The 23,355-nt window shown below is 44.3% G+C and overlaps 1 protein-coding gene across 1 annotated transcript in view; it reads right to left on the reverse strand.

The window, feature by feature from the left end:
* Positions 1 to 20,637, reverse strand: part of LOC121863025 (aminopeptidase N-like) — a 32,285-nt gene extending 11,648 nt beyond the window's left edge. The window contains exons 1-7 of the mRNA XM_042361481.1: positions 20,553 to 20,637; positions 13,252 to 13,420; positions 3,416 to 3,682; positions 3,032 to 3,228; positions 2,714 to 2,869; positions 2,176 to 2,303; positions 159 to 336 (exon numbers count right to left, since the gene is read on the reverse strand). Coding sequence (XP_042217415.1) covers positions 159 to 336; positions 2,176 to 2,303; positions 2,714 to 2,869; positions 3,032 to 3,228; positions 3,416 to 3,682; positions 13,252 to 13,377 — 1,052 coding nt within the window. The 5' untranslated portion in view covers positions 13,378 to 13,420; positions 20,553 to 20,637. The remainder of the gene's footprint in view (positions 1 to 158; positions 337 to 2,175; positions 2,304 to 2,713; positions 2,870 to 3,031; positions 3,229 to 3,415; positions 3,683 to 13,251; positions 13,421 to 20,552) is intronic.
* Between the last annotated feature and the right edge of the window lie 2,718 nt (positions 20,638 to 23,355).

A 23,355-nucleotide genomic window follows, 5' to 3' on the forward strand; every position in this document is an offset into this window, starting at 1 on the left:
TCCTAATGCTAACTTAATTTATCCTAATTTAAGGCTAACCTAACCTAAGTTAACCTAACCTAACCACATTTTCTCACTTATAGATAAATTAAGCCATAGTTTCTCTCATTTTCCTCACCTGCTCATAATTAAGCCCCATTTCTCTCAGTATCTCTCACCTGTAGATAATTAAGCCCCAGTTCTCCATGGCTGCTGCAGAGAAGTCCGGTATAGCGGCCATATCTTGTTTCGGCAGTGGGTAGGATATGTTGAAGTAATCCTCGAAAAAAGTCAACACTCGAGGACCCAAGGCCAAGGAATAGTCCGTCTGGTCTATAGCAGCTGGCCTAGCCCACACTGTTAGGAGGAGGATGAGGAGGAGGAGGGGGTTTAAGGAAGAGGAGGATAAGGAAGAGAAGAGGAAGAGAAGAAGGAAGAGAGAAAGAAAAAGAAGAAGAGAAGAAGAACACGGGAGAGAGAAAGGAAAAGAAGAGAAGAACAATAACAATAACAAACAAAAACATAAGAACATAAGAACTCAAGAAAATAAGGAGTCTGCAATAGGCCGGTTGGCCTGTGCATGGCAGCTCCTGTCGAGAGTTACTACTCTATCATCCATGAACCTATCTAGCCTCCTTTTAAAACTTTCCAGCGTTCCAGTACTTACTACAAAGTTGCTAAGCTTGTTCCACTCGTCCACCACCCTATTTGTGAACCAGTTTCTTCCTATCTCCCTCCTAAACCTAAACTTATCCAACTTGAATCCGTTGTTCCGAGTCCTATCCTGCTCGGATATTATAAGAACTTTATCTATATCCCCTTTATTGATTCCTTTCACCCACTTAAATACTTCTATCATATCTCCCCGCACTCTTCGTCTTTCTAGGGAATGCAAGTTCAGTTTCTTTAACCTATCCTGAAATGGAAGGTTTCTAAGTCCCGGAATCATTTTCGTCATTTTTCGCTGCACCGACTCCAGTGAATTGATATCCATTCTATAATAAGGGCACCATAACTGAACAGAATAATCGAGGTGCGGCCTAACTAGCGCAAGATATAGTTGCAATATGACTTCCGCAATCTCATTACTTACACTTCTAGATAGAAAACCTAATATTCTGTTTACCTTATTTCAAACATAAACGCACTGTTTTCTAGGCCGTAGGTCCGGGCTTACAAGTATCCCTTAGTCTCTTTCACAAGTCGACTTCTCTCAGTTGATGTTGTTAAGGCTGTATACATTGACAGTATTTGTTTTTCCATTATTAGGTACGCTGCACTTGCTGGTGTTGAATATCATTTACCATTTTCTGACCACTTCTGCAGTTTATTAAAATCCTCCTGTAGTGTATTTTCATCCTGCCCTGAATTAACCTACCACCCTATTTTTGTGTCATCCGCAAACTTGCTTATGTCACTGCTGATCTCAGTAACTAGATCGTTTATGTAGATTATGAACAAGAGTGGGACCAGTACTGACCCCTGGGGAGCCCCACTGGTTACACGGCCCCACTCAGATTTAACACCATCTACACTGACCCTCTTTGTTCTATTGGTAAGCCACGATTTTATCCAATTTAAGACTTTCCCCTCGATACCAAGAGCCTTAACTTATCTCAGAAGCCTCTGATGCGGTACTCTGTCAAATGCTTTGCTAAATTCTAAGTAAATAACATCGTAATTTTCGTCATTATCTACTACCTCGAAGACTTTCCTAAAAAACATCAGCAGATTTGTTAGACAAGATTTTCCCTTTGTTAATCCATGTTGAGAGTCGTAGATTAATTTGTTTTTCTCTAAATGCGACCGGATGCTATTTGCTATAATAGATTCAAGAAATTTCCCCACTACTGACGTCAAACTAATTGGCCGGAAATTTGACGCTGATGCTCTGTCACTATTTCCACAAGTCTGGCACAACTCCAATGTCTAATGATTTTGTAAATAAATTTACAAAACAGTAAAAAAAAGCACCAGCGTCAGATATAAATATACACGTGATTCCTACCTGAGAATTAACCCCGTTAACGCGATCCTTCCTGAGAATTGAGCCCCGTTAACGTGATCCTCCCTGATAATTGACCCCGTTAACGTGATCCTCCCTGTTAATTAACCCCGTTAACGTAATCCTACCTTATAATTGATCCCGTTAACGTGATCCTACCTTACAATTGACCCCGGTAACTTGATCCTTACCTGAGAATTGGGTCCCGTTAACATCAACTGTCTTATTCACGAAGTCTGAGACGATAAAAGCGATCAGGTAGGTGGACATTTCTACAGTAGTGTCGTAGTGGTCCCATTCCCACTCAGGCTGGTCCTCTCTGTAGGGGGGAGGGGTGGGGGAGAGTAAGGATAACGCTTAATTAACCTAACCTAATCTAACCTAACCTTCTTCTAAGATATTCGTAAGCTGGGTTAATGTCTAGTTATAGGTGTAAACACTCAGAAAACTTTCCTCTCTCGTGATTATGTGTGTGAAGTGTATCTGTGTCTGTCCTGTCATTATCAACAACAACAACATGATAAATATATACTATTCAAGGTTTGTGTTCTGGGGAGTATGGTATCTCACCAAGGTTAGGTTAGGTTAGGTTAGGTTAGGTTAGGTTAGGTTAGGTTAGGTTGGTGTTTGGAGGGTTAATCTTCAGGGTAAATAAGTGGAGTTCATTATGTATTTCATGCACGGGAAAATGTCAAAGGGTGTAAACAGAGGGAGGGAGGCAATGCTCACACTGGCTCGCTGCCGTATCTGGGCATATTGCTGAGTGACGTCATGTTCTCCTCCCTGGCCAGCGACACAGAGAACTTAGCCTTGAGCGCTGGTTCGTCCATGCAGGGGAACGCTCGTCTGGCGTCTGTTGGCTGGAACTGAGTCGCTGCCATCTCTCTTTAATACAAATACGAAAAAATATATGAACATTGTTATTAGTAAGTACTGTGTGTGTGTGTGTGTGTGTGTGTGTGTGTGTGTGTGTGTGTGTGTGTGTGTGTGTGTGTGTGTGTGTGTGTGTGTGTGTGTGTGTGTGTGTCTGTCTGTCTGAAGACTTACACAGTGTTACCATCAGGGTCGACGTAGGATGACCTGTAGAAGCCTCTCAGTTGGTCATTAAGGAGGCCGGTGAACCACAGGCTGATGTTTACCGTCTGGTCCACCTGCAGCTCCTGGTCCAGCTGGGCCACGTACCACTCCCTCTCAGCGTCGTACACGTGTTCCTTCACCACCACCTGTACCCCATCTTGTACCACCTGTGAGGGACGTTGGACTCATATAAACAATAAAGAGTGGCTATGAGAGAGAGAGAGAGAGAGAGAGAGAGAGAGAGAGAGAGAGGAGGGGGGAGGGAGGCTATATAACAAGACGTAGTACTGAGCCACATATAATAATAACATAACACATCACAATTATAGGCATCAAGATGGTTCTATAACTCACGGTGATGGTATCATTATGGGTGATGATGTCAGCCATGTGGAGGACGATACGAGAGGTTGAGTTCACCACCTTCATCTCCACCTCCAGGTAGCCCAAGATGGTGTAGTTACCATTGACGAAGGGCTGAAGCTTGACCAGGTAGTGAAGGGGCTTAAGGGACTCCGGTAGGCGGTAGTTGTTGAGTTTAGGCGTCTCTGTGGTAGTGGTTGGAGGTGGTGTGGAGGAGATGTCAGTAGTTGTAGTAGTGGTGGTGGTGGTGTTTGTAACCTACAAAGAGTAAACATCAGTTACAACCTTTATTATTACAACCAATGGGTCATCGAATATAGGACGTTTGGGCCGAATGATAATAGTAAGAAGAAGGAAGACGAAAGAAGAAAGAAGAAGGAAGAAGAAAGAAGAAGAAAGAAGAAGAAAGAAGAAAGAAGAGATAACATTAGCTCACAATACACCTCAGTCAGATAAGGTGTTTACAATGACGAGTGAATACAGTGATATGTAATTACAGTGACACAAAGATACAAGAATACAGCTTGTGAGGGTTTGTACACACACACACACACACACACACACACACACGCACACACACTATACGCACACACACACACACACACACACACACACACACACACACACACACACACACACACTATACGCACACACACACACACACACACTCACACACTACACACTACACACACACACACACACACACAACACTTCAATGAGTTAGACATCAGTGACATCACCCAACACCTCCACCTTACACAAATAGTTGACTTTCCCACACATGGCAATGCCACCCTTGACCTCATCATGACTGATCTCGGTAACCACTACTGTATGTATATTATGTATTTGTATGTATACCATGTATGTACTCTATATACATACATTACTTCTCTAGTCAGTAGCGTGTGGCAATGCCCCTGTTTCATGTCACCACACTATTACGAACCACGCCATCTATTGTGTCATGATCTAACTACCCAGCACTACCGAGCAACGCCATCTAGGGACGCGACCCGAGTATGACTAGCCTTAGTCACCACTCCGGGTTTCCTTTCTCCATATCCTGGTTGTTGCGTCACCTCCTCCAACTCTTCCTCATCAGCTCCGGATCGAGGAGAGTTCAGTTCACCCTGGGAAGTGACCACACTTGGATTACCTTTCCTGGAAACCTACGGCACAGTGACTACCTACCATCTTCTTCAATACTCAGCCCTACTCGTCAGACACTTCAGCACCGCACTTGAGTATTATAACCCTATATTTCCTCCCACCTCCACTTGCTTCAGATTGTTGTATGTTGTATAAATATGTATATACTGTTAAGCCAATGTTGCGTATGTTTAAGTTAAGTATGGTTAAGGGTAAATTATAGAAAGCTGGATATTTTGTTAAGGAATTTATTGTACTTTATTATACACAACAAAAACTCGCATCCTTTGTCTACCCTTTTATAGTCCGATTGTCTTTGTTTGTTTAGTTTTTTTATTGTTGTTGCCTGTTGGGATCTGGGTAGACTTTTAACTATATTCTAAACCAGTTTCTAAATCCCCAACTCGTAACAAATGGCGACCGTGACAGGACCCGACCTTAAGTGCCATATTTCTTCCCCCCTTGTTACTCCTTGTTAATTATTCCTCCCAGTCACTTCTGTTCACAATTGCTTTACGGTGGTTTAAAGTTCCCTTCATATGTGTGTGCATATATTGGTATTATCGTACAGTAAGAGTGACAGACGTAGGATATTAGGTTCCGAGTGTCATAAGGCTTACCTGTTATTACACGTAGGCAGTCGTGTAGTAAGTCTTATCGAGTGTAGGGAAGAATCCGGATCTGTTTAATGCCGTACCCTCGCTCCAGAGTAGGCTGTTCCATAGTCACTAGTTTAGGGTGAAGTGATATCTTGGGACGCCCCGCTCTACCAGGACCCCATAATTATAAAGCCTCAATTATTGTTCTTCTCATTATCTCATTCGGGGTCAATAATAAAGTAACTCAAGGGTTGTTTATCCGGATCTTTATATTAATGCCGTAATACGCCCTTCCTGTTTCAAGTATCTTTCCAAGTCTCTTATCCTTATCTAAGGATCTTATCAGAAGAACAATATTCATAAGTGTAATTTCCCTAGGTATAACTTGGGTAGTTTCCGGGACTTTCTGGTTATCCACTGCCGTGAAATTTTCTAGGGTAATCCCCTTATCTTATCTTTTTGGCCATTAGTTAATTTATCTAGTTTTTCTTAACAATGACCACCTCAGGTTTTGATCTCCAGGATTTTATTGAAAATCCTTCCGTATCTAAATTACGTGTTAATATCCTGAAGAAAGAATGGAAAAGAATAGCCACCTATTACAATATCCCATATTCACAGCAAATGACTAAGGAAGTGTTAAAAAATCAGGTAATCGAAATGTTGGTTCAACAAGAAGTTTTAGAAGAATCCGCTGTTGACCAATTAACGCCCATGTCCAATACACTTCAACCACTATCTACCACCCCTCCTCACTCAGAAGTTGCCTCAGGTCTGGCTAGCCCTCAAGAAAAAACACAAAAAGTAGACGCCTTAGAAATAGAACGAGCTAGGTTCGAGTTCCAAATCAAAATGAAAGAACTCCAGTTGGAGCATGAGTTGGAACAGGACAAGTTGGAGCAGGATGTTAGACTGAAAGAACTACAGGTGAAAGAGACAGAAGTCACCTTAACATCGGAGTTTAAATCAAAAGAAGTGGCATTAAAAGAGAGACTAGCTGCTTTTAACCCTGCTACTGCTTCTTCCCTTGTTCCCGAGTTTGATGAATCCTATATGGACGGGTCATTTAGGACTTTTGAGAAAATAGCCGGGAAGAATGAGTGGCCTAAGGACCAGTGGGTGTCGGTGTTAGTTCCTAAATTATGTGGTAAGGCTCGTAGAGTTTATAACTGTTTAGACCAGACTGATGACTATGATAACGTAAAAAAGAATATCCTCACCTCTTATGCTATCACGCTAGATAGATACCGGCAGAAGTTTCGTAAACTAACCAAAACATTTTCACACACCTTTGTTGAGTTTGCTCAAGAAAGCTTAGGTTTTTCAAGAAGTGGTTAGAGGCTACAGAGACCTCCACATTTCAGGATTTGTTAAACTTGGTAGTCCTGGAGGAGTGGAAGAGCAAGATACCATTTCACATCTTGAAGCATGTGGAGGAGCGTGGAGAGGTTAATTTAGGGCGTGCGGCTGAGCTGGCTGATGCGTACGCCTTGCTGGTGGAGTCACTAGGCAGTAGGGAACGTGGTACTTTCCGGCATGTTAGGTCCTCCTCTGATGATAACCTTGGGGACGTGAGTGGTAGGTCGAAAGGTCCCACACCTACCCCCCCCCCCTCGATTCAACCAGGTTTTATTGTTCTTACTGTAAAAAACCAGGCCATACGATCCAGTCTTGTAAACACCCAAAGTGTCGAACTTCTAAAAGTAGTTCCCTGGATCCCAAATTCAAACCAATAGCAACCACCAATGTGGAAAGGCCCCATCAGGATCTCTTATCTTCATTCACCTATGAGGGCAAAATTTCAATCATAGAGGGGTCTCGTTCTTTCCCTATTCATATACTACGTGATACGGTCGTAGGACAATCTATTCTCCTGTTTAACGTCATTCCTGATATATCTACAGCATTTACTAATGAGAGTGTTCTAATTTCAGATCTCTCATCCCATTCTTCCTATCCCTTAGCTAAAGTGCACCTCCAATGTCCCTTGATTACTGGGGAAGTGCAAGTAGCCATTAGGAAAGATCCAATGCCTGTGAGGGGCATTCATTTAATATTGGGTAATGACTTGGTAGGAGATCTAGTGGTTCCCAACATAAAGACAGTCGACTCTCCCTTACCTGTCAACTCCACCACTGACCTTGAAGAAACTATTCCTCACCTTTTCCCATCTTGTGCTGTCACCCGATCACAGAGTGTGCGAAATGGGCCCTCTTCATCTAAAACCACCTCCAATATCTTCCTACCCACAGAAGATCTGTACAATAAGACCATTAGTAAGGATGAGCTCATTAAAGCCCAACAATCTGATCCATCTTTGAATAAACTTCATCATGCAGCAGTTGAGGGTAAAGATTTTAACACCCTCCCTTGTTTTTATTATCAGGAAGGGGTTTTGATAAGGGCCTATAGACCCCCTGAGCTTACCCATCTAGACACGTGGTCTGAAATACATCAAGTGGTAATTCCCTCCTCAGTCAGACCAGCATTAATTGCCCTTGCCCATGATGGTATTTCAGGACATTTGGGAATCCTGAAAACATATAAAAAGCTCCTCCAACACTATTACTGGCCTGGACTTAGGAAGGATGTCTCAAAGTACCTAAAATCTTGTCATATTTGTCAAATGGTAGGAAAACCAAATGAAAGTATACCAGCAGCTCCCATTAAGCCCATCCCAGTATTTTCTACACCATTTGAAAAGATTGTTGTGGATTGTGTGGGCCCATTACTAAAGACTAAGAAGGGAAATCAATTCCTGCTCACAGTTATGGATACCAGTACACGTTATCCTGAGGCTTTTCCCTTAAAAGCATCACTTCAAAAAATGTAATCAAACATCTTTTGCACCTTTTCATTTCAGTGGGCATTCCTAAAGAGATCCAATCCGATCAGGGCACCAATTTTACAAGCAATCTTTTCAAACAGGTGATGAAAGACCTCAGTGTGGACCATTGTACATCTTCGGGTTACCACCCACAATCCCAAGGTTGCTTGTAACGGTTCCATCAAACTTTCAAATCAATGCTAAAAAAAATACTGTATGGTGAAGTCCCAACCCAAATTAGTTGAAAGATCATTTTCTCCAGGTGACAAAGTGTTACTCTTTCTTCACATTCCAGGCTCTCCCCTTAAAAGCAAGTTTACTGGTCCCTATATAGTTGCTAATAAACTATCTCCCCTCAACTATATAGTCCATACTCCTGATCGCAGAAAAGATTCACAACTTGTTCACATTAGTCTCATGAAACTTTACCATTCCAGGCAGTCAGAGGAAGACATCCAAGAGGCTATAAGCCTACCTGTATTGCATACGGCTTTGTCAGGGCCGGAGCCGGAGACAGATGACATGGACCTATTGGAGAATTTAGACTTCCCTCTACCTAAAGAAAACCCTGCTAACAGTCACATACTCAACAACTTGGATGAGTATCTTTCTGTTCTGAATCCATCTCAAGCAAAAGATCTCACTAAGTTATTATCAACATTTCCTAAAGTCACGTCAGACCTCCCAGGGTTTTGCAATATACTTAAACATGATATTAAGCTAATCTCAGATGATGTACAACCCATTAGGCAATCTGCAAATCGACGCTAGCGGTGTCGGAGTGGGGGCTGTGCTCCTACAACCCGACCCAACCACTGATGTCCTTCACTCTGTGGCATACTACTCCGCCAAGTTGAAAAAACATCAGACCAACTACTCGACCATAGAGAAAGAGGCCCTGATCTGGTGTTGGCAATAAAGAAGTTTGAATGTTACCTCCAATCTCGCACACAAACCACCCTAGTCTTCACCGACCATAACCCGCTCACGTTCATCCAAACCAACAAGACCTCCAACCAGCGAATCCTCCGCTGGGCTCTCCTCACCCAGCCCTATAATCTACAAATCCGGCACATAAAGGGGGTGGACAACCTGATTGCAGACTCCTTATCCCGAGGTCCAGTGGAAATGCAGCAGCTACTCTCCAGACGCACCAGGTGATCACCTCCTCCGCGCCCGCGCTACGGAGGTCTTTGGAGGGGGGTATTACGAACCACGCCATCTATTGTGTCATGATCTAACTACCCAGCACTACGAAGCAACGCTATCTAGGGACGCGACCCGAGTATGACTAGTCTTAGTCACCACTCCGGGTTTCCTTTCTCCATATCCTGGTTGTTGCGTCACCTCCTCCAACTCTTCTTCATCAGCACTGGATCGAGGAGAGTTCAGTTCACTCTGGGAAGTGACCACACTTGGATTACCTATCCTGGAAACCTACGGCACAGTGACTACCTACCATCTTCTTCAATACTCAGCCCTACTCATCAGACACTTCAGCACCGCACTTGAGTATTGTAACCCTATATTTCCTCCCACCTCCACTTCCTTCAGATTGTTGTATGTTGTATAAATATGTATATACTGTTAAGCCAATGTTGCGTATGTTTAAGTTAAGTATGGTTAAGGGTAAATTATAGAAAGCTGGATATTTTGTTAAGGAATTTATTGTACTTTATTATACACAACAAAAACTCGCATCCTTTGTCTACCCTTTTATAGTCCGATTGTCTTTGTTTGTTTAGTTTTTTTATTGTTGTTGCCTGTTGGGATCTGGGTAGACTTTTAACTATATTCTAAACCAGTTTCTAAATCCCCAACTCGTAACAACACGCTTAGATAATGTGCCGGGCGACATCTGGAAGCTGCTAATGTACCACTTACCACATGTCGCCCGAGAGGTCAGAGGTCAGTTGACCCATATAGGAGTGTAGGGACTACTTGTGCTTGTAAGCGCACCCTTGTATATTTCCGTTGAATAGAACCTACAGAACTCTACAGGTGTTTATGTTCGCTCCTATAGTTAGAACCAAGTACCCGGAACATCTCCAACTACCTCCTCCCCACCCACCCCTTCCCAGCCGCTGCCTCCCATGGGACTCAGCCCCCACCTGTCTCTACGGTGGTCACCTACTCCCACCTTCTCACGACCGCCAGTTACCACCAAGACTTACCGACCCACCCCCGACTCTGCTATGCGGCGTTTCGGACAATGGATAACCCGGCATCCCTGGACTGAAGTGATTACGTTAGACGATGTGCAGAACAAGTGGGATAATTACCTGGACACTATCACCAAAGCCTACCACCACTTCTTTCCAGCCAAGACACTGAGGATCCACCCCGATGATGTCCCGTGGATTACGCCCCGCATAAAAAGACTTTTTGAGCAATGCAACAAGGCATACTACACCAACAACCGCCTGTACAAAAGTCTACTTAGCCAAGTCATCAGGGAAATCAAGTCGGCCAAGAAAACTTATTATCCCAGGAAAGTGCACGGCCTCAAGGAAGTCGGCATCGGTCAGTGGTACTCCAAGGTAAAAGATCTCTGTGGTCTCAACCGTCAGTCTCCCACACTTCCTTTCATCTCACATTTACCTAGTGAGGAGGCAGCTGAGATAATTAATAACCACTTTGCTACCATATGTCATACCTTACCCAGTCTTGACCTCACTCTCCTCCCAGCTTACTTACCTTCCCCCTCCCCCCCTCCCAGTGTTCAACCATATGAAATCGCCAACAAACTCCTGAAATTTAAATCCAAACGCTCCACGACCCCAATTGACCTCCCAATCAAAATATACAAGGAGTTTGCAGTCGAACTTGCCACCCCCCTCTGTTCTATTATTAATGCATCCCTCAGACAAAGCAAATGCCCTAATGAATGGAAAACCGCATTTGTCACCCCCATCCCCAAGGTCACCACCCCACAGTCCCCTAACGACCTCAGGCCAGTTGCCATTACCCCCATACCCAGTCTACTCTGTGAGGACTTTGTTTTTGAGTGGGCATTTGCTAGAATCTATCAGTCAATTGATCCACAGCAATTTGGCAATATGAGGACCTCCTCTACATCACACTGCTTAGTGAGCTTTCTGGATTTTCTGCACAAAAACCTGCAGAAACGTAAGACATCACTGGCCGTTGCCCTTGTTGACTTCAGGAAGGCCTTTGACCTTGTTGATCACTGCACTGTTATCAACAAGGCCATTGCACTAGGGCTGCCCACCAACCTGGTCTCATGGCTCACTGATTTCTTGAGTGGACGTCGCCAGGCAGTGAGGTATCAGGGCTCGGTCTCCACATTCCAACACCTCACCTGCGGTGTTCCCCAGGGGACCAAGATGGGACCACTGTGCTTCCTCATCCTGATCAACGACGCTCTATCGGACACTCCTCACAGGTGGAAGTACGTGGATGACTGCACTGTGGGGGTTTCAGTGGACAACACCGCACCAGACTACTCATCGCTCCAAGGCACCCTGGACAGGCTACAGGCATGGACTACGGAGAACAAGGTCACCATCAACCACACCAAAACCGTAGTCATGCACATCAATATCGCCACCACTCCAGTGCAAGCTCCAGCAGTCACAGTGGGTGCCCATCCTCTCCAGTTAGTGCAGTCTGCCAAACTCCTGGGCGTTACCATAGACCACAAACTGGACTTGAAGGCCCATGTAAATAACACAATCAAGGCAGCCCCGTACTGACTCTTCATGTTACGACGACTCAGGTCACTTGAGGCACCCACGCCAGAGCTGAGGACTACCCTACAACGCCTTTATCCTCCCCAAACTAACGTAAGCGTCACCAGCCTGGTCATCAGAATCATGCTCGGCGCAGACTACTCCGGCTACAACAACGCTCTCTCCACCTTGGAAATGCCATCCCTCAGTGACCTCCACCACCAAGCACTGGCAAGGTTTGACAGTGAACTACTGCACCACCCTCATCATCGCCACCTCCTGCCACCGGCAGCCCCCCCACCCACCTCAAGCAGTCCGCCACTACAACAAAATTCAGCCCATAAGAGCCCGCACCGATAGATATAAGAATAGCGCCATCACATCTATTGTTAAAATAATAAACAACTCCTGATTTATGTACTGTACAGCCCTGTAAATGTATTCAACGCATATTATTATTATGTCTAAATCAATGTAAGTCTGTATATTTTCAGCCACTGGCTGCAACTCTATTAATAAACCGTTTATTATTATTATTATTACACACATACACACACACACACACACACACACACACACACACACACACACACACACACACACACACACACACACACACACACACACACACACACACACACAGGAGTTTGTTAATATAGTGCAATAAATAGTTTATGACCAAGAACAGCTTACGAGTTGGTGATAAAAGAGGCTTGCCAGAGGTGTTAGGTACTGCGCTGAGATATTGCCCTGAGATAGTGGTCCTGAGATAGTGGTCCTGAGATATTGGTCCTGAGATAGTGTTCCTGAGATAGTGGTCTTGAGATAGTGGTCCTGAGATATTGGTCCTGAGATAGTGGTCCTGAGATAGTAGTCCTGAGATAGTGGTCCTGAGATAGTGGTCCTGAGATAGTGGTCATGAGATATTGGCCCTGAGATAGTGGTCCTGAGATAGTGGTCCTGAGATATTGCCGTTATGTAATAGACAGCCCACATCCATAGCCACCCACATCCATAGCCACCCAGACCCATAGCCGCCCACACCCATAGCCACCCTCACCTATAGCCACCCACACTCATGGCTACCCATACCCATCCACACCCATACCCACGCACACCCATACCCACGCACACCCATACCTACCCACACCCATAGCCACTCAAACCCATAGCCACCCACACCCATATCTACCCAAAGCCACCCACACCCATAGCCACCCATACCCATAGCCACCCACAGCCATAGATACCCACGGCCCATAATCACCTACGCCCACGTTTTCACGGGATCCAGTGACTGTGTGTGTGTGTGTGTGTGTGCATGTGTGTGTGTGTGTGTGTGTTTTGTGTTTTTACAGCATATGTTAATCTACCTTTCAGGAATTAAACTATCGTATCAATGGCGCTAAGTCATGATACTCAAGGCGTTACATCATGGTACTCAAGAGGTTAAACTATCGTACTTAAGAGGTTAAACCATCGTACACAAGGGGGCTAGCCATCGTATTCAAGGGGTCAAGCCATTGTAACCAAACCAAACCAAACATACACACTCACCTCATTATCACCACCGTAGCAGTAGGGGAACGCGTAGTGCCCTATGAAGCCAGCAGCCAGGGTGAGACCAACAGTGGTAAGGAATCCCACCAGAGCCAAAGACGGGGACACTTGAAGCTTTTGCATCTTGGTAAAGTACCTCGGCCTGCTCCTGACAGAGCTCTCCTCCCTAGAGTGATATGGTGATACAGTGACATGGTGATATAGAGATATGGTGATACAGTGACATGGTGATACAGTGACATGGTGATACAGTGACATGGTGATATAGTGATATGGTGATACAGTGACATGGTGATACATTGACATGGTGATACAGTGACATGGTGATACAGTGACATGGTGATATGGTGAGAGAGTGATATGGTAATATATTAATATGGTGTTACAGTGATAGTGAAATGGTGATACAAATATGAAAAAGTTTTATAGTGATACAGTGATATAGTGATACAGTATTACAGAGATATGGTAATACAATGATGCAGTGCTATAGCAATACAGTGTTACAGTGTTATAGTGATACAGTGATACAGTGATACAGTGTTAGTGTGATACAGTGATACAGTGTTATAGTGATACAGTGACACAGTGTTAATGTGATACAGTGATACAGTGTTATAGTGATAGAGTGTTACAGTGTTATAGTGATACAGTGCTAATGTAATACAGTGATACTGTGTTATATTTCTAGAAAAAAAATATGGATACACACACACATATATATATATATATATATATATATATATATATATATATATATATATATATATATATATATATATATATATATATATATATATATATATATATATATATATATATATATATATATATATATATATATATATATATATATATATATATATATATATATATATATATATATATATATATATATTAGGGAGTGACAGTTTGGCAAAAGTTTTCAAAATCTAATTGCTTGGGTTGGATTATTTGTCTATCGGCCACGCTAATTCCGAATATGTTTGAGTTTTTTACATCATTGCATTAGAAGGTTTGTGGATACTTTTGGGTTTGGCATGAAAAACGCGAAAAAACTGTAAATAATAAAGGGACTGGCAATGTGGCACAACCTGTTAAAATCAAGTTATTGAATTGGATTATTCGACTACTGTGTACACTGGTTCATAATATGCTATTGTTTTACAACTCAATGCGCTACAAATTATGCCGATATTTTTGCTGCAAGTCACCACATACGTATATTTCGAAAACCAGGGCCCAATATTACCAACGGCGTGGATAGATTCCGTGGAATGAATTCAGGACATTCCCGCTCATGGAACATTACCAAACTCCGTATATGTGCCAATGGCAGGCCAATGGCAATATTTACAGAGTTTGTTGAGGCTCCCTGGACGGGAATGCCCTGAATTTATTCCACGGAATCTATTCACGCCGTTGGTAATATTCGTCCCAGGACTGATCAACGAATTCAGCCCAAGTAGCTTGACTTGGACAGTTAAGGACAAAATCTCAGTCCGTACTTTTGAATAAAATATTGTTCAATAGGTGGTGATATTGAAGTGCTGAAAGTTGTTTTTTCTGTGTTGTTTTGCAGTTAGTTCAAAGGGCCGCCACCAAGATGGGTCGTCCTAAGATTAGCAACACTCAGCTGCGCCAGGGTAACGATAAGGTGTTCGGGGTTCGGATGCCTCTGCCATCTAACAAGTTGCCTCTGAACAAGGAAGTTGGAAGTGCCCTGGCTTATGAAGCAGAAAACGAGAGGTTAAGGAGAAGAACAAATGCTTTTGATTATATGGATGCCACCAACAAGGTGACTGAGAAGGTACTGGATGTGTATAGGAAGGCCACTGTCCCCACTATCTCTGAAATCAGGGTGAAAATGAGAGTCCACGACCTGTGGAGGATGCGGAGGGAGACGATGATGATGAAGGAAAATGGACAGAAACAGAAAAGGAAGAAAACGAAGAACGGGAAGCTGAAGATGAGGTTCGAGGATATAGCTGAGAAGTTGTTTGATGTGGCAGACGACAGCAAAGTGCACGAACGAGAGAAAAGCTTCCTGGCAGCCCAGAGGAAACCGGGAAGGGAGGGCTGCATTGATGGCGTTGACAAAATTGTGACTGCCAAGCTGAAAGAAGAGAGGGAGAAGGAAGCGAAGAGGGCAAAGAAAAGGGCTGAGGAAGAGAGGAAAACTGAGAAGATGAGGTCAAAGAGTAAGGAGGAGATGGAGAGGATGTCGTGTAAAGTGTCGGCAGTGGATGACAGTGCTCAGGAAGAAGATAGTGATTATAAGGATGTCAATGACAATGAGTTCAAGGCTATGGTCGACAGGAGAGCAAGATCAGAGAAAAGGAAAAGGGAGAAAGAAGCCGAGGACAGGATCGGAGAAACTGCTGACAGGTTCAAGGTATCCAATGATGCAGTGTCTCACATCGCAAACACCATCAGAGCTGCAGACAACATCATAACTGAAGGGGACAAGTCTAAAGTGACTAACTGGAAGAAAGTGGAGAGAGTCAGGAAGAGGTCACGAGAACAGAAAAAAGAAAAGTTCAGGGGATTCAAGGTCAGAGGTCTCATGGTAGATGAGAGGATCAATGAGAACAAGATAGTGACTGGTGTAGGTGAGAAGAACCACAAGAGATTCGCCTGCCATTGGCACATATACGGAGTTTGGTAATGTTCCATGAGCGGGAATGTCCTGAATTCATTCCACGAAATCTATCCACGCCGTTGGTAATATTGGGCCCTGGTTTTCGAAATATACGTATGTGGTGACTTGCAGCAAAAATATCGGCATAATTTGTAGCGCATTGAGTTGTAAAACAATAGCATATTATGAACCAGTGTACACAGTAGTCGAATAATCCAATTCAATAACTTGATTTTAACAGGTTGTGCCACATTGCCAGTCCCTTTATTATTTACAGTTTTTTCGCGTTTTTCATGCCAAACCCAAAAGTATCCACAAACCTTCTAATGCAATGATGTAAAAAACTCAAACATATTCGGAATTAGCGTGGCCGATAGACAAATAATCCAACCCAAGCAATTAGATTTTGAAAACTTTTGCCAAACTGTCACTCCTAATATATATATATATATATATATATATATATATATATATATATATATATATATATATATATATATATATATATATATATATATATATATATATATATATATATACACACACACTACTACTACTTATTTGCAGTTACTCGAAATCGAGTATGACGATCATCCAGACAATGATAAGAGTTATTAAGGATGTCACCTTCGTTGGTGAGCTCTGAGGTGACTAGAGAGGCCGATACGGGATCGTCAGGGTCGTCCAAAGATGTTGCACATGTGGAGGGCTACATCTAGTGCGGGAGGGAAGGTAGCAGCGTCTTTCCGGCGCTGGCGTTTGTCTGCCTTGGTTTGCAGTCGGACTAACTCGAAAGTATTGACACTTTCTTGTGTGGTGCTCCTCCAAGCCTTGCAGTGTGGAGTAATCGTCTCCCAGGTGAGGTGGTCGATTTGGCACTTTTCAGGTTTGTCTTAAGACTATCCTTATACCTTTTCAATAATTACCCGCCAGCATTACATTTACTATTCGTTAGGTGTCTGTAAAGTAGCTGCTTTGGCAGTCTACTGTCGTCCATGCGGGTAACATGGCCAGTCCAACGTAGTAGTTCATGGATAATGGTAGCCTCGATGCTCCTACAGTTGGTGTCAGCAAGAATATTAGCATTTGTTCTTTTGTCTTCCTAGGGAACTCGGGAGGATGGAATGTAGACTATATTGGTGAAACTTTTCAAGTGCCTTGAGGTGACTCCTGTATGTGACCCATGTCTCGCTGTCATATAGCAGGGTGGAGAGGATCACTGCTCGATATACGTGTAACTTTGTAGATAATGTCAGCTCCTACAGCTGAAGACAAGGGTACGGAGTCTATCAAGGACTTGAAATGCACCTCTGATCCGATATTGAAACTCTTTATCGATGTCCGCTGTGGTGGACAGGTGAGAGCCAAGATACTGAAAGTGGGTAACGTTAGAGAGGGTAATACCATTAAGCTGGATGGATTTTGGAGGTGAGGCTGAACCAGGGGCAGGCTGAAAGAGAATCTGAGTCATACTTACATTCACCTCAAGGACGAAGTGTGCATAAACATTTATTTAGATGTTCAGGATCTCCTGTGGGTCGCGTTCAGTGTGATCGAAAAGAGTAAGGTCGTCTGCATACTGAAGTTCAGTAATGGAAGCTGCCGAAACCTTTGTTCGTTCCTGGAGACATCTCATGTTGAAAAGACCCTTCATCCGGTACTGGATGTACTCCCCGCCGGCTAAATTGGCACTAGCACGAGTAAGGGAGGCAGCCAAGAAAATTGAAAAGAGAGTTGGTGCCAGTACACATCCTTGTTTTACCCCCGTTTGGATGGGGAAGAACTCAGTCTGGGTGCCATTGCGCAGAACACTCCCGTTTATGCCTTCGTGGAGTTGCCTCACAATGGCAATGAGTTTTGGTGGGCAGTCAAAACGGCTGAGGGTCCACCAGGGGGATTCCCTGTTGAACGAGTTGAAGGCCTTGGTTAGGTCGATGATAGCCATGTACAAGTCACGACGCTGTTCTCTGCACTTTCCCTGTATCTGACGGGCAGCAAAGATCTTGTCAGTGGTGGCACGTGATGGTCTAAGGCCACATTGAGAATCTGGGAGTAAGTTTTCCGCCTCAGGAAAAAGTCTGTTTGGGAGGACTTAGTCTATAATTTTGCCAGCTACAGTCAACAGCGAGATCCCACGGTAGTTGCCGCAGTCTGGTCGGTTTCCCTTGCTCTTGTAAATATTAACGATGGAGGCGTCTTTAAGAGCTTGGGGGATTTCCTCCTTTTCCCATATACTCTCCAGGAGAGAGTGGAGAAGGCTGGTAAGTAGAGGTCCTCCTGCTTTATGTACCTCGGATGGGATTCCATCAGGCCCTCAGGCCTTGTTATTTTTCATCTGCTTAATGGCAGTAGCTACCTCATCCAGGGATGAAAGATAGATGATATGGGTTAGCTCTGGATGCTGAGGGGCCTGCTGGGTAGTCAAGACACCCACATTGGTGTTTCGGTTGAGCACGATTGGTAGTGCTCTTTCCAGCACTAAAGGATGCCTTCCTTGTCTTTATTTTTAAACAAGTCTTTCTTTTGTTTGCGAAGTTTGCGCTGGGCCGCCGCTTTCTTCTTGCGTAAGGTATCGATTTTGGTCCAAGACTGAGGGTTGTTCTGCCAGTCAGTTAAAGCAGCACCTTTATCATTGTCGAGTACATTGATTTCTGGGTCATTTTCATCAAACCAGTCCTGGTGTATTTTTTCGATCTGGCAAGGGTCTCTCTGCAGGTTTTTGTTATGACAGTGTCAAGAATACCCTATTCGGCACTAGAATTTGGATTGTTTGCTGTCGGGTTGCTTATCAACCCAGTTCAAGTTCCTCTCTTTAAGCATGTGCCACTGCCGGATCCTCCAGACGCTTAGTGTTAAAACCTCTTCTGGAGGCTTGTTACCTTTGCCGATTTGGGGCGACGTGAAGTGAGAGCCTGGCTTGAGTCACGCATGGCACGGGTGATGAGGACATCTCGGCAATCTCTTTCTCTGACAATGATGCAGTCAATGAGATGCCAGTGTTTGGATAGTGGGTGTTGCCACGATCCCTAGAACTTATCGGTCTGCCTAACTAAGGTATTAGTGATAGTAAGGCTGTGTGCAGCACACTTGCTGTGGAGGAGTAGGCCATTGGGATTACACTTGCCTAGTCCATTTCTCCCTATGGTACCCTGCCAAATGTCAGCATCTCTGCCAACTCTGGCATTGAAGTCATCAAGGAGCACAACCTTATCTTCTCTGGGGATAGAGGTTAGCACTGTCAAGGTCGGCGTAAAAAGCTTCCTTGATGTAATCCTCTGCATCCAGTGTTGGGGCGTATGCTCTGGTGAAAAATGCATTTCAGTTAGCCTGTGTAGAATGCATTGGTAGATGGCAAAGCCAACTCCATAATTGCAGTTTCTCTCCACAGCAGGTTTACCCTCCCAGAAGAAGGTATAGCCAGACCCCCGTTCTGTGAGTCGACTCACTAATGGCTGCTATGTCGATATTATACCTAGCCAGCTCTTTTGCCACAAGGGCAGTTCTTCTTTCAGGATGCTCATTTGTGCCTGTATCCAGACGAATCCTGACATTCCATCCAGCGACCATAAGAGGTTGTATAGTTTGTATTTGCTTTGGTGTGTGATTATAATTGTGTTTTTGACCGCATAAGGATGACCTTACTCGGCGTGGTTGCCTAGTCAAGTTGGTTCTTTAGGCAGACTATGTTTAGGGCACCCTTTCTAGCCCTCTCCCCATGTGGGGTGAGCAGAGTGGTTCTTCGTATTGTTGCTCAGTCGCACAGACAGGACCGGATTGCACTATTACCTAGTTCATAAAAGATCATCTTATCTGTCCCACCCATGTACAGAGTTGTGACTAGAGACTCCCGGCAGTCATCTCTGCCTGTCCCCGTCGCCACTTGTCCGTCACCATAGGACTTTTGAGCGTATAGGGGTTTGATGATAATGAGGAGTATCATGAGCTGGATGATGGTTGCACGTGAGTTGATATATGTGGTGAGGCAGGAGCACAGGCTGCAACCACGTATCTTGGCTCTCCCATTTCCTGATCAGTGGTGCAAGTGTTGCAACGACTGGGGAGAGGGAGAGTTACAATGGAGTGCCGACATCCCAGTTTGTTGGGTTTCGCTTTAGTAGCCTGTCAATCATGCATTACCTTCATCCGTCAGTGTACTCGTTGGGTTCCCCTGGTGGTCACCTCTTCCACCTATACCACCGTTGGGGTCTTGTTGGAGCTCTGTAAGCATGTCTGCCTGATGCGGGACTCCACTGCAGATTTTTCGTTCTTTGTTTACTCCCGTAGCCTTATACCTACCAAGGTTAATCCGCAAGGCAGCGGGGCAGTGGTTGGTAGGCGCCAGGACGTATCCACAGGCTAGTGGGCCTATGCACCGTCCTTCTGGGGCTCACTGCTACACGGGGTACCCAGTTACCGTGTCTTGCCACACGTAGGCACAGCAGAAGTCTTGATAGTGAAGAGGCTGTGTACTGGCAGGGGAAGACTTATGCAAGTTGCTTCCCTGTTTGCCACGAGGGCTAGCCAGCGGCAATAACTGAAAACGAGAGGGAGCAAGCAGTGCCTGCACCTTAACACTAACACTAACATAATGTTGCCACACTAGGCACACACACACACACACACACACACACACACACACACACACACACACACTGACCTTCGTAGTGTGGTGGCTCCCCGGCAGAACACTACTCACCACTTCCTCACTTGCTTGAGACAGACAGTGTAATGCTCCTTGTGTTCACGTGACTCAGTTTATGATACTGTTTACAACCTTCAGTTGCTTCAGTAACGCCATCTCGTGCCATAAAATTGCAAGTGATAAGCGTGTATAAAATGGCTTCCTTCAATTGGATGGTTGGTGAAAGGGTTGGGTGGTGGGGTGGGTAGGGGTAGGAGTGGATGTGGGTGTGGGGTTGGGGTAGAGTGTGTGTGGGTGGGGGGGGTTGGGGTAGGGAGTGAGGGGGGGTGGGGAGGACGGGGTGGGGTGGGGGTAAGAGTGGTTGTGGGGTGGTGTTGAGTGTGGAAGTGGGGGGAGGGGTAGGATTTGCGAGGGATTTTGAATGGAGGTGGAAAAGATAAAGTTTCTTCTTATTATTATTATTATTATTATTAAAGACATCTCTCGTTCGTGGTGGTCAGAGAGAGAGAGAGAGAGAGAGAGTCGTATCCAAGACGTTTATACGTACGTAACTTAGGGTGGGGGGTGAAAAAGGGTGAAGGGAGACGACTTTTTTTTGTACACTGTAACATCCTTCTCCCTGAACCTCCACATGGGTCAGAGGGAGAGAGAGAGAGAGAGAGAGAGAGAGAGAGAGAGAGAGATGAGACAACATGAGGTAGTATTAAGTGTGTGTGTGTGTGTGTGTGTGTGTGTGTGTTGGTGTGTTTAGGGCGAGCAGTGTTGACAGTAGCCCTCTGGTGACCAAACTTGACAGCTTTACCTATTTTACTGGCTAATATCACCTAACCTAACCTAACCTAACCTTAACCTAACATAACCTAACATAACCAGACGCGAGTATGTTTTGGCCTAATCCCCCAAATACAAAAATCCCTTTAATGCCCCAAATACAAAAATCCCTTTAATCCCCCAAATACAAAAATCCCTTTAATGCCACTGATACAGAAACCCATAATTTTCCCCCCAAAACAGGATAAATTCAGCCATTTCCCTTTAAATACAGAGATATAAACGAAATCCTGTAGCCTGTAAAAGAGGATTGCCTTTGTGTTGTATATTGGGATGTTTACCCTGAATCTCTAGTGTTTACATAACCTACGTTCTTGACTCTGATAAATCCGATGAATCCGAAAAATCCGAAAAATTAATGACTTCGATGAGTTCTATCAATCCGATAAATCCGATTAAACCAAGACCGAAGAGAAAGCTTAGCGTATTAGTGACCTCAATAACGAGAGGTAATGAGACGTGTTGTTTGAGGTTATTAAATAAAGGCAGGAAAATAATGATTGGTTAGAATACGAGGTTGGCAACTACTGTCTGTCACACACACATACACACACACACACACACACACACATGGCCACGACCTTCCCATAAACATAACTTTTACCACCAGGTTCTTCACCAACTCGCGGACCACCACAAGTCTCGCCTCCTGGATATCGGCAATAAATCTGGTGCTAAGGAAAGTTGGGGATCAGAATCAGTGAGAAGAAGGGACGGTGAAATGGTATGGATTGACTCCGGATCGGAATCAAAGAGAGAGAGAAAGAGAGAGAGAGAGAGAGAGAGAGAGAGAGAGAGAGAGAGAGAGTTGGCCAGTGGAGTAAAACGAAAACTTATCAATCTCTCTCACTCTCTCTTATATAATGTCTCAGTACCTCACTAACATTGAAACGGACAGAATTATCACCATCGTAGTAAGATCTGTAGAATCACTGTTTATTTCGCCTAAAGATTAGCCACCGCACCTGCCCTTTCCACCTACTTGTGTGCAGCGATCGACTGAATACAGAACTCACCTTCTGTCCTAATGATCCTTGGTTCGCATTTGAGAAGCCTTCAGAGTACCCGGCTAATGGGTCCCTTCTTTACAGTTGGGGACGTGAAGGCGACCGAGTTCAGTGCCGACTATTGCCTCCTTATGTACCAAAAATTTTAACTTATAATATTGGAATTAGTTCGTTTTACCGCCACACCTCCCCGTCGAGCGCTGTAGTGCGGTGACCTTCACGACTAGAGTTGTAAACACAAAGAGCCCGTTGACGGAAGGGGGGGGGGGGGTCTTTAAAACTACGAGGTTAGCCCCACCATCCCCTCAGGGTTATTGGAGCAACTACGACTGTATAACTATTCCGTACAGTACATCCATCATATATTTTTTTTTCTGAATAAATAATCTTGTGACTCAAGCAAGATATTTCTCATGAATACACCATCACAGATGGTCGCCCAACGGCTTAACTCAGTGAACATCAATCGTACACATTTTCTGAAATTTGATCTACACGAGGATCAAAGCTCTTTGACCTGACTTAGAAAACAACAAGGAAGCGGATTCTCTCTCTCTCTCTCTGTGTGTACAGTAACCGGTGTTATAAACAATAATAATAATAATAATAATTAACGGTTTATTGAAAGAGCATGGCAAATAACATAAGAGACACAAATATGATATATAATAACTAGGTGGGGAGAAGCTCAAACTACAGGGCATTTCAACATAGTGACAGTGCAAAAAGTAAGACTGACTGGGAGTGAATACACTGGTTTATTACAAGTTATTGATAATTTTTACAATGGTTGGGACTGGGCTGTTCTTATAGCGATCAGTTCGTGCTCGTTTTAGCTGGATGCGGTTGTGGTGTCGAACAGCAATTCTCGGACGAGGGATCTCGGGTGGTAGTAGGAACCGGTGTCAAGGATGGTGCAGAAGCTTCTCACCAAATTTGCAGATGAGGTCGTTGTGATGGTCAGAGAGAGCCGAGAGGGT

This window comes from Homarus americanus, unplaced genomic scaffold, assembly GCF_018991925.1.
Source record: "Homarus americanus isolate GMGI-L3 unplaced genomic scaffold, GMGI_Hamer_2.0 scaffold54679, whole genome shotgun sequence".
Taxonomy (NCBI): domain Eukaryota; kingdom Metazoa; phylum Arthropoda; class Malacostraca; order Decapoda; family Nephropidae; genus Homarus; species Homarus americanus.